Source organism: Peromyscus californicus, unplaced genomic scaffold (genome assembly GCF_007827085.1).
Source record: "Peromyscus californicus insignis strain IS unplaced genomic scaffold, ASM782708v3 Scaffold_15__1_contigs__length_86483966, whole genome shotgun sequence".
Lineage (NCBI taxonomy): Eukaryota > Metazoa > Chordata > Mammalia > Rodentia > Cricetidae > Peromyscus > Peromyscus californicus.
The window spans coordinates 68,777,197-68,790,128 of record NW_026294447.1 but is presented as its reverse complement, the minus strand read 5'-3'; the positions used below and the strand labels follow the sequence as shown (position 1 = coordinate 68,790,128).

The window sequence follows — 12,932 nt, the reverse complement described above, 5'->3', positions numbered from 1 at the left end:
CCCTTTATTACCTCTCTAATGGCTCTCCAGGTCGGCAGAGACCATCATAAATTAGCAGATTATGAACTCCACTTGCCACAAATTACCTGCTTTTTTTTTTTTTTTTTTTTTTTTTTTTTTTTTTTTTTTTTTTTTTTTTTTTTATTCTAGGAGCGCATAGTGTCATGGGGGATGGGCCCAGCTGTTACTAGACCCACTGGTGTAGATAACACAGTTTTCCTGGAGCCCTAGAAGGAAGACCTGTGAGCCAGGGGCCCTGGGTTGGGCAGTGTTCCCAGGATGAGCTATAGGGAGAGCTGGTCAGCCTTGCTGGTCCGGAGCCCAGGCCGCCAGAGCCTCTCTCAGACTGTCTGCCGCAGGGAGGGGCCTTGCTGGCCCAGATCCCAGGTGATGGAGGCCCAGCCCAATTGGAAATACAAGTGGGGGTGTTTTCCCCGAAGGTGGGGAGGGGCGCACCAGCTGCTTGGGTTTTAAATGACAGAGAATCTACTTCTCGTGCAAATACCAGAAGTGAACATGAAAACCTCCACGGCCCCACCGTGTGGGAGCCTTCCGGGAATTCCCTGTGTGTGTACAGCCAGCCACCGTGTGTTCCCTCCCCCACAGGCTCACATTTTAACACTCTGTTCCCCTACTGTATCATGTGATGACGTTAAATACTTCTCTACTTCCTGTGTGCTAAGCAGATCAAGAAGTGTTCTGTGTGTGCACACCTTTCACCTCGGCCCCCGTGACGTGGTGTCCTCGGTCCCATTTTACGGAGGAGTGTAGATACACCGGGTCGGAGGCGGCCTTGCCTAGGGTCACCTCCAGTGGTCAGCAGAGTGGCTGGTGTAACCAGTTGGCTCTGGAGTCTGTGCCTCCAGCCTGTGTGTGCACATCCACACAAATAGTTTCCCCCTCACACTTTGTGGTGGTTCGTTTATTAACTGTTGTGTTTATGTAATAAGTACATGTATCACAAATTGCATTTTCATCGTTTTTTCTGCCTGGCATACTTTCTGAATGTGATTAACAGTGCCGTGTTTCTCCTCCGCCACCCGGTCCTCTCCTGGAGCTAATCATGTCTACTCCTGTTTGCCCTTCTAGTGTTTTTCTCGAGTATTAGAAAGCATTAAAATGGTTTCAGAACTCTGTCCAGGACGGAGAAGGCATTCTCTCCCCAGAAGGTGAGCCCGCTGCTCAGAGGGCACACTCTGCTGGGCCAGAGGTTGAAAGCTAGCCTTCTGAGTGCGCTGTCTCACAGCAGCAAAGAATTTTCTAAGTGGCTGTCTGCCCCGCCCCAACCCCTAGAGCAGGCCAGCCTCTTACATGACCCTTACATGACAGGGTATAAACTCTGAGCAAGTGTTTGAGGTTGTTTTCCTGCTGTGCCAGGGTCAGGCCACGGCATCTGTCTGTCTGTCCTCTGCTGTGACTACTTATCAGGCTGGGTGGGCAGAGCCTGGGCAGGAAGGCAAGCGGCCCCGTGTCTGGTGTCTGCACATTCCAGGCTCTTGGAGATTAGGGCTCAGGAGCATGTCTGTACGCCCGGTGAGTGTCCCTTTAGAACACAGGCCCCAGGTCACCTGTGCAGGGTCTCCCTGGGCTGTCCTTGAGCAACTCTATCATTGCATGGTCTCAGAACCTTCCAGTCACTGCAGCTCTTCTTCCTTTCTCTCATTGTCTGTCTCTCTCTCTCTTCCTTCTTCCTTCCTTCCTTCCTTCCTTCCTTCCTTCCTTCCTTCCTTCCTTCCTTCCTTCCTTCCTTCCTTCCTTCCTTTCCTTCTTTCTTGTTTTTTGAGACAGGGCTTCTCTGTGTAGCCCTGGCTGTCCTGGAACTCACACTACAGACCAGGCTAGCCTCAAACTCAGAGCTCCGCCTGCCTCTGCCTCCCAAGTGGTGGGATTAAAGGCGTGCGCCACCATGTTGGTTGATGACATTTAGTGACCTGTGACATCTTCTCCACGGTACTCCTCGGAGGCTGGGAGTTATGGTTTGAGTAAACCATCGGTCTCCATGGGGCGCCGAGAGGGACAGAAGCCTGCTTGTGACATTCTTCCAGAGATCGTGCCTGAGGGATGAGTCTTGGCAGGCTGTTTGTATCCCCAGAGCCTGGCTGTGCCTCATGCACACCCTCTCCACTGCCTTCCGATTCATTGTCTGTTAATTCCCCGTGTGCCGCCTCCATCCTCCTCGGTCTTTCTGTTCCCGTCCATCCCCTCCCGGTGCAGTGTGTTTCCTCCCCACCCACACCCTCCCATGCTGGCTGATTGGTATCTGCTAATTAATGTCACCAAAGCCTCTCTCCTACTCATGGACCTGATAAGGGAAATTGAATGTCCATTTCTATCTATCCTTTATTACCTCCGGCTTCTTGGGCCCCCACAGGCCGCCACATACCCTCTGTGGTACTGGAGACGTGGGTAGCAACGGACGTACAACTTAACCCTTGTGTCCTGTCATGTCCCCCCAAGGAGGCGCAGTCACCAAAGTTCCCCCTAGGTGGTGGGTACAGCCTCCTCTGTGATTGGTCACCTCTAGAGTCTGGCAGCCAGGTGGTGTGATCCAAGGCACAGGATGTATGGACAGGTTCAGGGTTCATAATGGCGAGACTTAGAAAATAAAGATGAGGTCATTGGCCTTTAACTTCAGGGGTACCCCCCAAGAGGAAAGGCATTTGTCCTGGGTGGGTAGCAGGAAAGTCACCCCCACTGGCCCTAAGAGATGGGCCATCCGGGAACCGGGCAAGTCCAAAGAGAAGGAAGTAGTAATGACTGCACTAATAAAGGTAGTGGCGGCTTCCTCAGTCATCCTGGGCAGGGGGATGGTGGCTCACTGTGCGCCACAAGTGGTGTGGGGTCTTGCTTCATACATGCCCTTTCATCCTCACGACACCCACACATCACAAGCAATGAGTAGGCAGGGATTCGTCCAAAGTTAGCAAATTCTTTCATTAGCAGAATTGCCCAGAAACAGATTTCCTTAATTTCAGTTGCACACAGAACATGGTGCAGATGGCTTGTGGATTCTCTTCTCCTCTCACCCCACCCCAGGCACCGGGAGTTAAAGTTAGGGCGTCACACATGCCGGGCAGGCACTCCACAACTGCCCTGTATTTCTCGCCCTGTTTTGTTTGTTTTGAGACGGGGGTCCTGTGTAGTCAAGGCTGGCTTTGAACTCCACATCCTCCTCCCAAGTACTGGTGCCCAGCTATTTCCTTCTCAATAAATCTAGCTTGCTTGAGTTAAGACTAATCTCCCCGTTTCTGGATGAGCCCCCCTGAGAAGTTAACTGCCTCCTGTTTAGTGGTTATGATGTTTGAAATTAGCAGGCTTACTCTTCTCCGTGGCCTTCTCGTAAATCAGGCTGTTAATTGACTTTGCCTAAATCAAGTCCACACACAGTGCAGTCCCAGCATGTCACCGTCATCTGGCAGACGCAGGCCTTCGTCTCAGCATTAATAAGAGCTCGCGTATCTGTCATCATCCATCCGTGTAGCTCATAGCCACTCGGAAGTGCCCTCTGCTCTCCGGCCCATTTCATGGACCGAGAGATCGGGGAGGTCAAGGTTTGCAGAAGTTGCATGGCCTCCTCATGGTCAGCCCACAGCTGACCATGGGCAGTCAGAGTCAAGCCCAGATCATCTCCCACAGCACATTGGACAAGGCAGTGTCATGATTGTGGAGCCCTCTTAACCCCCATTTCTCCTCACTGGAGGGAGTGCATAGTGTCCATGAGTGCTAGCTTCCAGAGCGTATCTGCTGAGTCTTAAGTGACAGTCTAGGCAGCCAGTCTGGACACATGGGCTGACAGGTTGTCTGTCTATGGAGCTTTCCCCTCCCGGCAGCCTCTGCCTTTGGTCACAGGAGCTTCTGCCCAGGCCAATGGACAACTGAATCCTCCTTCTTGGCTGGAAACTGCATTAGAATCAGAATTATTTTAAAACAGAGAGACTCCCGGGAGGGAGCAGAGTGTTGGAGGCCACCCTCAAATCCTGCTATTAGTTCAGCAGCTCCTTCCATGACATATGCACCTAATTAATCTCCAGATACTGGGAAAGACCTAGAACCAACAAGCATAGTGATAGTAACTGTCAACATTGACCCAGTCTTATTATGTAAGGTCTTTCCCATGAATTCTGGTGTGACTCATTTACCCAGGGGGTGGAAGCAGCATCACATGGTTCCCCCACCCCGAGAAGGGTCTGGAGATGCAAGGACACAGTCTCCCCACTTCACCCCCTCCCCCAGTCTGCCCTCTAGCAAGCCCCAGGGAAGACCCTGGGCCCACTTCTGATCATTGTCCTCTTTCTCCCCATTCTGTAGGCTTCTCGAATCTGTCACTCGGGGACCAGATGAGCCTGCTGCAGAGTGCCTGGATGGAGATCCTCATCCTGGGCATCGTGTACCGCTCGCTGCCCTATGATGATAAGCTGGTGTACGCGGAGGACTATATCATGGACGAGGAGCACTCTCGACTGGCGGGGCTGCTGGAGCTTTACCGAGCCATCCTGCAGCTGGTACGCAGGTACAAGAAGCTCAAGGTCGAGAAGGAGGAGTTTGTGACGCTCAAGGCCCTGGCTCTAGCCAACTCAGGTAATGGTGGCCTGGGAGCCTGGCAAGCTCAGGCTGTGGGCGGGGCTGGCTGGGATGGGTATGGGGTGATGAACATTGCTGTCATTGGCGAACACTGCCCGTTAGTCCTTTTCTCTTCCTGTGATAAAAAGCAGCCTACAGAAGAAAGGGTTTATTTTTGGGCTTAGGGCTCCAGAGGGATAGAGTCCATCACCGGAATGGGGAGAGAAGGCTTGGTGTGGCAGCAGGAAGCAGAGAGGCGGCATTTCATCCACACACAAGGGAGCAGGGGGAGCGAACAGGAAGTGGAATGAGGCTATAAACCTCAAAGCTGCTCCTCTGGCAAGGCTCCACTTCCTGAAGGTTCCATACACCACCACCGGGGGACAGGACATTCACGTACATGAGCCTGTGGGGACATTTCTCATTTAAGCCACCCCACGCTGCAAGGGTGGCCTGGAGTTGAAAGGATCGTCGTGGAGGCCAGTGCTGGTTTTGTGTTTCCTAGGCCTTCTGCTGGCGGAAACCAAAGGATGCAGATTCTGAGTCCGTCGCTAAGGGCTGTGTCTGCATCCTACCCCTTGAGCATGTTGCATCCTTCTGAGCCTAGGTGACCATAAATAAGCAGTGCTCACTCCACAGCATATTTATGCATCATTATGTTAACCACATACCCAGCACACAGTAGTGAGTGCTCAGCTTGCTAAGTTGGCTATGACATGATGCACATTAATTCTTATTATAATCCCATTTTATAGATGTGGAAATTGAGGCTGGGAATTTGTCCAGAGTCACACACTGTTTAAAGATGTCAGAGTTAGTCCAGATGTCGTGGCAGAGGCCTTTAATCCCAGCACTAAGAAGACTGAGGCAGGAGGATCTTGTGAGTTTAAAGCCAGCCTGATCTACATAGTGAGTTCCAGGCTACATTAGTGAGACCCTGTCCTAAAATATATTTTTTAAAAAATTAGAAAAAAAAGTGTCAGAGTTAGGATCCAAGACAAGGTCATCGAATTCTCGGGTAACACAGTCTTAGACTGCTCTTTGAACCTTCCCATCACATCACCTGGGTACACAGACATCTAACCTCCCATGTGGATGGTTGTCTAGCATTAAAAAGTTTTGAGATTATTCAGTTTCCTAAAATTCCTACAACTTCAGCTAGACTACCTGGGCGAGGCACTGGGTAATGGGTGGATCTGTCCACACTTAGAGCCTCTGTCCTACTGGAGGTCGTTTGCTGGGTGCTAGGGACAGGGAGAAATACAGGGTGTCTGGGTGAGAATAGTGCTAGACATGTGCATATACAATCACAACCCTGCTGTAGGGCAGTACGTGGCAGAGTTCCTTGCTCTGACCTGGGCCAGATGGACCTGAGTTCAAATTCTATCTCTGGGGCTGAAGAGATGGCTTAGCAATTAAGAGCACTGGCTGCTTTTGCAGAGGACCTGGTTTTAGTTCTCAGCACCCACATGGCAGCTCACAAACTTCTAATTCCACTCCAGAGGATCCAACACCCTCTTCTGGCCTCCACTGGCACTGCACACATGTGGTACATACACACACACACGCACACATGCACACATACACATTCACACATACACACACACATGTGCACACACACACACACACACACACACACACACACACACACACACATACACTATCCCTGACACTAACAGCATGACCTTGGTTAGCTCTGTCCTTGAGTGGGAGGCCTTCCCAGTACCTCCTTCAAGCACCTGTGAATATTAAAGATCAGCCGAGGATAATGCAGCCCAGTGCCTGGCCTAGAGGAAAGTTCAGTAAATATTGACGATTGTCACTGCTCTTATAATGTCAGAGGAAATAGTGTTCCCAGCACACAGATGAGGGAAAGCTGGCTCCCAGGTAGAGACATACACACAGGCAGACTGCTGCTTCTCTGTGCGTGCCAAGCTCTCCCTGGAAAGTCTCATATCCGAGGAGTTCCTTGAGTGGCTGACAAACTGGGACTATTGGTCACTCTGTGGCTTTGGAGCACATACAGGGACACTTGATGGCTCAGACCCACGTTACTCCGTAGCGTTCTCACCCTCAGCCACGTGGGTTTTGTTGTTGTTAGCTCCCCAGACTTACCCCTCTGGTGCCTTTCCTGATGTCATCAATTCCCCCCCTGCAACCCCCCCAGGCATTGTCAGCCAATGTGGGTTCCGCACAGCACAGCACAGCAGTCTGCATCAGAACTATGTCATCCCGCTTCTCCTCACCCTCAGCATGCTCTTTCCACTGTTAATATCTTGCATTAGGTAATTTGCTATAATTAGCAAGCCAATAATGATTGGCATCTCTCTGGGTTTGGAGACCATTTCACTCTGTAAGCCCAGGCTGGCCTGAGACTGACTGTATATCCCAGGCTGGCCTAAGACTCCTCCTGCCTCAGCCTTCTAATATTGGAAGGTGTATACCACCCACCCAGGCAGTGGCCCTTGCTTGCCCCCAGAGACTCCTTACTCCTATCTTCCATTGGTTTCAAAGATCCTAGTGCCTTGTGGTCCAGGAAGGAAGAGCTGTTGGACATGGACCTTGCAGGTTATAGCCTCAGGGCAGGACAGTCACCCAGGAGCCTACAGCGCATGTTGGATGGAGAAGGGATAGCCAGACCACTGAGGTTTCCTGGCATCAGTACAGGGGCCCCTGGGGCTAAGTAGATGGGGTGACTCAGGGACCTGGCAGAAGAACAGAGCTCATCAGAGGCTGACCCAGCCCCTTGAGAGTATGCCCGCTGTCACTCACCTGCATCCTCGCCATCTCTAGGGCTCTTTGACAGCAGAAAAAAAAATTCATAGCTATTGATTTTGTAATTAACAGTTTATCAATGCCATTGATACAAACTCGCTGATGGATTGTGAAGAAATTGATCCTGCAGTGTTATTTTATTTCATTTTCGGTTGAAAGCACCTGCCAATTGTGGCTCCGTGGGGAGGGTGACAGGATGGGAAATGGGGTCAGAGGTGGCTAGGGTCCAACCCTGCAGGGACTCTGGAGAGTACAGACTGGAAGGAGACCCAGGGGAATCCAGAGCATCACTGGGACCAGCCAACTGGTGCAGCTGCCTTAGCAGTCTGGTGTCAGGCCACCCAGCATGCTCTGGACTTGCCTGCTCTTTTGAGGAATCCACAAGGTTGGCTCAGCTCCCTGTGCCCATACAACAAGCTTTGGGGCTGCAGTTCATGGGGGCCGTACAAGATGGTAACAGAAAGTGGCTGGGTAGTTCCCCGACAGGACAGGTTCTTGGAGATCCTCTTTGTTCTGCTCAGACCCAGCCCAACTCTATCCCAGTGTTTCAGATGGTGAGTTCGTGGGCTACATTCTGACCCAATGCAGTGCTGGGGATCAGACCCGAGGCCTTGAGCATGCTAGGCAAGCACCCATCACTGAGTTGTATTCCCACTGGCGCCCTCTGTCACCATGACCCTGTACTCCCTTCACCACCATCCCCCCCAAAGCAGCTTGACCTTGATTTCTGCCCCTTTATATCAGATGTTCTGCAGCCAGAGTTGTGAGGTTGGCTACACCGCAGATGGGTGATACCCATGGCTCAGCAGATCATAAAGACATGATGGTGCCAGTAGTAACGGTGGTGAGACTCCTGTGACATGGGCACTTGCTTGCTCCAAACCCTTAGCCTGTATAACCCCCTTAACGCTGTGAGGTAGGTATGACTAGGAAAATGGGAGATAGAGAAGTTAAGTAACTCGCCCCAAGTCTCACAGCCTGGAAGTGAGGGACATAAGATTCTAACCCTGCCGGCCAGGTTCCAGGGTCCCCTGGATACCTCCAGGGTATCCAACAGATCTGCCCATGTTCAAGCCCTTTCGGTACCCTCCTGGTGGTCTCTCTGGGGACGAGCCCAGTGCCATCATCGGTCTCTTGACTCAGCCCTAAAGTGAAGACCCTTATTCTTCAATAGTCAGTCTTTGAAGGTAGACCTGCTGCTGCCTGCTGGTCTGGCTTCCACTCCCGATGTGCCTTCCGCCCTGGAGCAGCCAAACCCTTGCTGACGCTGACACCCTCTCCTGTGTCTGCAGATTCCATGTACATTGAGGACCTAGAGGCTGTGCAGAAGCTGCAGGACCTGCTGCATGAGGCGCTGCAGGACTACGAGCTGAGCCAGCGCCATGAGGAGCCCCGGAGGACGGGCAAGCTGCTGCTGACGCTGCCCCTGCTGCGGCAGACGGCGGCCAAAGCCGTGCAGCACTTCTACAGCGTGAAACTGCAGGGCAAGGTGCCCATGCACAAACTCTTCCTGGAGATGCTGGAGGCCAAGGTGTGATGGCCCACCAGCACACGGATGGATGGATGGATGGACACGATCCATGGTGGAGACCTCCACAGCCACCAGCCTCGACTTTCCACACCTGCATCGGGGGCTCTGAGCTGTCCCAGAGGAAGAGGTTTCCTGCTTCCTGGCCATGTGCAGACTCCTGGGGGACAGCAGATGGGGAGACGGGGATGGGAGGGCGGGGGCGGGGGGCTCATCTGTCACCCGCATTTTCTTTGGTATTTTTTCCTTCTCCATGGGCAGTGCTAAGGCTTGGGCCAGGGCTGACTCCCCTTAGGGCTGGAGACCACCAGAGGAAGCACCCTTCCCCACAACCCAAGAGGCAGCGCATCCATTTCCAGACCCCTCCCCATTCAGGACCTGGATGTAACCTGGATGAGCAGAGCTTAGTGTCCAGGACCCAAAAGACTTCGAGTGGGTTCTTCTGGAGGTGTTGGTGTCAGAGAGGGCAAGTCCCTTGGGGCAGGAGTGTCTCCAAAGGCCCTGCTTCTGTAGAGGTCTGTGGCTGCTCCTAAGGCTCTGTACCCCCTCGATCCAGCTGGCTCCCTCCCCTTCCACCTTTCCCCTTGTCCTGCTACACCTAGGGTCCAGTTGGTGCTCCTGCCAGCCCCGAGTGGCTACATCCCACCTGCCCCCCCCCAGAAGCCCCTCCCCTGCTTCCTGCCCCTACCTCAGCCAGCCTAGGTAACTCCAGGACATGTACCCGGGAACTCACTGGCTCAGTAAAGAGCTGGGTCCTGTACCCACTGCTCCTGTTGCCTCTTCCTCCTCCTCCTCCTCCTCTCCTCCTCCTCCTCCTCCTCCTCCTCCTCCTCCTCCTCCTCCTCTTCCTCGGCATGGCCAGTCTAGAGACCTGTGGAAAGTTCAGAACCTGGCCCCATCAGAGGGCACTCGGGGGCCCTCACTCAAGGTTAGCATCCTTGGTTGGGGTGTAGGATAGAGAGGCCCATCAGTAGAGGGAAGAAGATGGAATGACATCTTGGAAAGGAAAGAGCTCTAAAGGCCCCCCTCCCGACTCCTCCCTTACCTCAGAAAGGCAAGGCTTTGTGCCACAGGAGGGTAGTCTGTTGACATTTACACCTGGGGTTGTTGGGTGTAGCCCTCCTGGGTCAATGCCTGGCAAGACCTGGTGGTCTGTTGTTGTGTAAGGTGGTCCACCAACCCATCCCACTCTTCCTGAGAGGCTCTGTCTTAATAAATCCCTTAGTCCTGGGCACATAGACCAAGTTTTCCTCTGATTCACCCACTCAAGGGGCAGTCCTGAGCTCTCACTGGTGTTTAGGGGTTGGCAGAGCTGAAGGCGTTCATTCTGGGGAATGCCCCAGGCCACACTTATTCTGACCCCTTCCTGCAATGCATTAGTCCCCTTTTTCAGGCTTTCTGTCACCTCCGACTGCTACCAGCTCTGCGTCCCTGGTGACATCTCTAGGAGCTGCAGGGACTCCAGATTAGAGGCTGGCCACTTCCCAGAGTTAATGCTAAACTTTTTTAGGACAGCCTCCCTCTCCCTGTCCCTCTGCCTACAAGGAAGTGCATCTCACAGCCACTGGATGAGTGGATGTCCAGGCATCCCTGCCTCCGCCTGAGCTCTCCTAGTCCCTGATCCAAGGTAGATAACACTTTTGTACTGAACTGGATTAACCCTTAGGAGCTGGGCTTGGAGATCCTAGCCTCTCCCAGCCACTCCCAGCCACACTGCTGTGTCCCAGAGTTGTGCAAAGAGGGTGTTACCCCAAAAGTGATCCCACCTAGTCCTCAGCACTTCAGCTGGGCCTCCTTCCCATACCAGCAAGGTAGGACAAATGCCTGCAGCTGGCTGAGTGGACACTGCTTGGGAGCAGTTAAGTGGGCAGCTTTGTGTCCATGGTCTACTAATGCAACTGCCCCCTAAACGGAACCCTTCTCACCCGAGGGGGCTGCTGACCCTCTGCCCCGAGATAGAAGCTGTATTTACAAGCAAAGAGAATATACTAGTGACAGTGGAGTGCCCTGTGGGAAAGCAGGGTCACCTGGGAACCTGAGTCAGAAGGGAGAGCCAACTCGTTCAAAGATTAGCCAGATGGGTGACATCTGTTTGGCCAGGGTGCTCAGGACAGGGAAAAGTGAGAGACGTCTCTCCATCGCCCAACTCCCTTATTCAGAGCAAAACCACAGGCTACCATTCCTGGAATGCTTAGAGAGATCACCGTTCACAGCCGTATCCTCAGATACAGGTTACTTCAAACCAAGAAATCAAACCAATCTTGGAGGAGGTACTGGCTGGGATCGATTTCATTCCTTTGTCCCCCCCTACCCTTTCTGAAGGTTCTGGATGGTTTTGTCATGCCTCCCGGTTTTTTTCATACACTGATGACTCCAGGGCCATAACTAAGGATTAAGAGGTTCTTGTTTGGGGGTCAGCAGGGTCAGAGCCTATGCTATCTGCCTGGTCCTTCCTCCAGACTCCATTACCCATGGGAGCCAGATGGCCGGCGAGGATGACAGACTTGTGATGAGGAGACCGGAGGGCCCAGAGTCCAAGCCCGTGGAACAGCACCAAAGAGAAGCACTATGTGGAGAGATTGCTTTATTTTCTGATAATGATAGCGTGGCTGGAATGGCTTAAGATGTATATATTTTTTAACCGGCAGTCCTTCCTGCCGCCTTACCTTCCTGTATGTAATTCTTGTATGTGTTCCCCCACAGCCCCCGCCGCCCCCCCCCCCCCGTGTAAAATCACATGCCCTGGGGTTCTCCCATCCAGTCCCATGTATCTGGAATCTAATAAATAGGGAAAGGTGTGTTGAGTTTTTCATGCATTGTCTGTGGGAGTACACTGCCCTCTGGACAGCATCACCCTTAGGACTCGCGTTGATAACTGGAGAGGCCAGGGAAGAAGTACAAAGTACCTGGGCCTGGGGGGCCTGGGGGACAGGTAACGTGGCTAATGTAAATGTGAGTAATACTTAGCCTAGCATGCAAGAGACCAATTCAATCCCTGGCATTGCAAGACATAAAGTGTAATCGGCAGCAGTCGGGAGTACGGCTTGAGACATCTGTGCTGGTCAGGGAAGCCCCGCTACTGCCCTCTGCGAGGCACCTTTCCACGGGTACCATAGAGGTGGGGTATCCGCCCCACGTGGAGCACAGCAGTTGCCTAGGCTGCTTCATGTCACGACCTAGACTGAATGTTTCCAAGTCCCCAGTGCCTTGTTCAAAGAACTGAAGTGCCCCCAAGCTGCAAAGTCAGAAGGAACTTCACCCAGGAGCAAAGTGATAGTACAGAGCAGAGGGCTGCTTTGCAGCAGGCTCCTTGAGTACTCAGAGGCCCCTGGTGACTGCTCAGGACCTCCTTTTATGGGCAGGAGGAGATGGTTGCTAAGGGGCACGAGGTGAGTGGTTCCCTGTTTCCATTGACACATCGATTATGTAAGACTTCACTCACTGCTCATATGCCCGTGATGCATCTGGTTTTAATCATGTGCATGTTCACCTGTACGTAGGCATAACATGGTAAATAGGGTGTATGCACTCAAAACCGGTTCAGCCTATATTGGTGCTTGGTCTCTAGTTTCCAGATAGGTCCTGGGATATGTTTGAATAGTCACTGACCACAAAAGAGGAGTCACAAAGGGGTTGCTAGGGAAGGAACAGCTTACTTCTTTGTTTGAAATGGGATGTATCTGCAGCTTGTTGGGAGCGGGGAGTGTGGATGGCTTGACCCAAGCAGAGCCCCAGGCTCGCCTGCCAACACCAGGAGAACCTGGAAGGATTATAACTGGATGCCTTTTGTTACAAGTAAAAGACATCCCATCTTAATTGGCTTATGGGGAATTATTTCTACAGAGGGAGGGAGGAGATGTGTGTGTGTGTGTGTGTGTGTGTGTGTGTGTGTGTGTGTGTGTGTCCCTCACCGAAGTAGGAGGGACAGGACATTGGATCAGGTTTGACCCAGAGTTGTAAATTCAATGTAATTCCGGTTCGACTTTTTTTTTTTTTAAAGGAGGTTTATTAGATTGGCTCACATGACACAGGGGCTGTCATACAGAGGACGCTGTCACTTTGCAGTCCC

General features: G+C 52.4%; 1 protein-coding gene across 2 annotated transcripts in view; it reads left to right on the top strand.

Annotated features, from left to right (window-relative positions):
- The window catches only part of Esrrb (estrogen related receptor beta), a 104,238-nt gene extending 92,669 nt beyond the window's left edge, over positions 1-11,569 (top strand). For both annotated transcript variants that reach the window (XM_052739226.1, XM_052739227.1), the window contains 2 exons: positions 4,309-4,578; positions 8,628-11,569. In XM_052739226.1, the coding sequence (XP_052595186.1) occupies positions 4,309-4,578; positions 8,628-8,872 (515 nt within the window). In that variant the 3' untranslated portion in view covers positions 8,873-11,569. The remainder of the gene's footprint in view (positions 1-4,308; positions 4,579-8,627) is intronic.
- Positions 11,570-12,932: the final 1,363 nt, after the last annotated feature.